The sequence below is a fragment of the Vigna radiata genome, unplaced genomic scaffold (genome assembly GCF_000741045.1).
Source record: "Vigna radiata var. radiata cultivar VC1973A unplaced genomic scaffold, Vradiata_ver6 scaffold_397, whole genome shotgun sequence".
Lineage (NCBI taxonomy): Eukaryota > Viridiplantae > Streptophyta > Magnoliopsida > Fabales > Fabaceae > Vigna > Vigna radiata.
In genome coordinates this window covers 162435-164754 of record NW_014542621.1, presented here as the reverse complement: position 1 = coordinate 164754, position 2320 = coordinate 162435, and the positions used below count along the sequence as shown (strand labels likewise).

The window sequence follows — 2320 nt, the reverse complement described above, 5'->3', positions numbered from 1 at the left end:
CAAGATATTCCTCTTATTACTCCAATTAGTTTCCCGCCGTGCCATCTAGGAAGTTTCCTTGCCGCTACCAACCGTTCGGTCATTACTCCAATTAGTTTCCCGCCGTGCCATCTAGGAAGCTTCCTTGCCGGTACCAACCATTCGGTCCCTCTTATACCTTTTCCTTTCATATGTTTTCCAGGCCCTAACAAAGGGGGAACGGGTTTGTATAAATAGTAAGAGTTAGTAGAAGGGACTTGACTTTTGACTGTTGTATTCTTTGAACAGGAATTCGTTATTCCTGCAGGGGAGGTTAGGCTCCCAGAGTACCCTATTCATTGTATTCTTGTAGTAAATAATATCAGAGGAGGTTATAAAGAGTGTTGGGTGTTGATTCTGGTGTGTGTGATAATTCTTTAGGTTTCTTGATTAGAAACCTAACACATAACCTTTATTGTTGTTTGATTTTGGCAGATATTGTTGATATTGTTTGTAACAATATCTTCTATCTACCTTATTTATGTTTTATTTGTTTTATTGTCATGTATACTTGTATCATTCTTCATTGTAAATATATTATCCTATATGTTCTTTAGACACAAGGGAGATGAATTCCATACTTATTTTTTGCTATATTCAATAGTTTTAGTTAGTTTTTATTTGAACGGTTAGATTTAATAATAAACTTTATAAATAATCAAGATTTATTATTAAACAGGACTTATGTTAACGTTGAGCAGCATAGAATCCGAATCCTGAAATGAAAAACTACTTATTATATAAACCAAAATTTTAACGCAATTGTGTTGAAATAAGTTATGCTCTTAAATATTTTTTTATCTATTACGATAGTGGCTCCTTGTCACATTCTGATGGCGTTACTAGGATTTTTAATATAATAGCATGTATTTGTTTACAAGTCTTGGATGCTTTATCTGTTTGTTGATACACGTTTCTGATTTTCAACTCCCGATGGCATTCCTGCGATTTTAATATCACAGCATGTGTTTTATGGTGGAGCTTACTAGTCTTGCATGCGTTATTTCCTTGTCTCTTCTTGATGGTATCCTGAATTTTAATTTTATATTATGTTTTATGGTGTACTCTGTTTCATGATATACCCGTCTGACTTGCTGTTCCCATTTTGCAGCGTACTAAAGAAATGATATGTACAAAGTGGTGGATGTTCGAAGATTTGCCTTGTATTTTGAGAACAACGTTTCGTTTCCTTTTTTTATTTTTTATTTTCCTTCCTGCTACTTGTGAGATGTGCGCTTCTTTATAACTAGTCCTGTGTATGCAGTCATGTTAGTATCTTAAATAGCTGTTGCTGCTTATTTTCTATACGTTTGGTATATTAAATATATTATAGATTGACGCTGATGATTTAAGAAGGATGTTCTTTGAGTGGTGTGGAATTCTAGCTGGAGTTAGCTATAAACACGATGATAAAAAATATGGGGACCCGCGTAATGAACGAGAAGAATTTATTCAACTAGTAATTTGTTGTTACCTGACTAGCAAATCTTAGTTTTAAAAATATTGTGATTTGTCGCTAATATCTTCGTTCCTTCATTAGTGTCATATGTCACTTTGTGTTTATAGAAGTTGAGTGGCACCGAATATTTTATGTTTAAATCCCATTATCTGCAATGGATTTGTGGTTTTATTGCTGGATATTGTGGCTGTAGTGACGAATGATTAATTCCACTACCCTAAAGCATCTGTTGGGTTTGGGCCTTTGCTTTATGTACATTCTCAAATTACTTCTTGCGTCCCTTGAATTTAATATATGCATTTATAGAAGGGGGAGGAGCAAGAGCGAAGAAATAATATCTAGATTTGTCCCTGAAATTGGTGTGTAGATTGATAAGTTTCTAAATTAATTTTCATACTAAAGTGTCCTTGAAAAATTCTTTGTTTTACATTTAATCTCTTTTGTTGGTGAAATTCATAATAAAGGTCCACCTTAGGTGCGACGTACGTTGCTTTTTCATTCTGTTTATTTCACATTTTCAAGAGCTTTATGCTTTTTCATGAAAGTTGTTCAGTGAAAAGAATGTTTTTACGGTTGAGGTTAATATTTGTAACTGTCATGAAAGTTGTCCTAATGTTTACTACTAATTTCGTGTTTTCTTCCACCTAACGTGTTAGTTAAATCAATTTGCTTTTTACTTATAAATCTTAATCAGTGTAAGACGAGTAGTGGTAGTCAAAAGTCTAATCTTAGGATGAGTATTATGGTTAGTTCTAATAGGTTTAATGATTCTCCAAGTTCTTCAAGGAGCTCAATGTTACTGTGGTAAGATTAATAATAATGAGGGTATTAAGAAATCTTGAA

The 2320-nt window shown here is 33.3% G+C and overlaps 1 protein-coding gene across 1 annotated transcript in view; it reads left to right on the top strand.

Annotated features, from left to right (window-relative positions):
• LOC106780492 (syntaxin-71) overlaps window positions 1-1481 on the top strand; it is a 13030-nt gene extending 11549 nt beyond the window's left edge. The window contains exon 9 of the mRNA XM_014668785.2: window positions 1130-1481. Within this exon, the coding sequence (XP_014524271.1) occupies window positions 1130-1145 (16 nt within the window). The 3' untranslated portion in view covers window positions 1146-1481. The remainder of the gene's footprint in view (window positions 1-1129) is intronic.
• The last annotated feature ends 839 nt before the right edge of the window (window positions 1482-2320 follow it).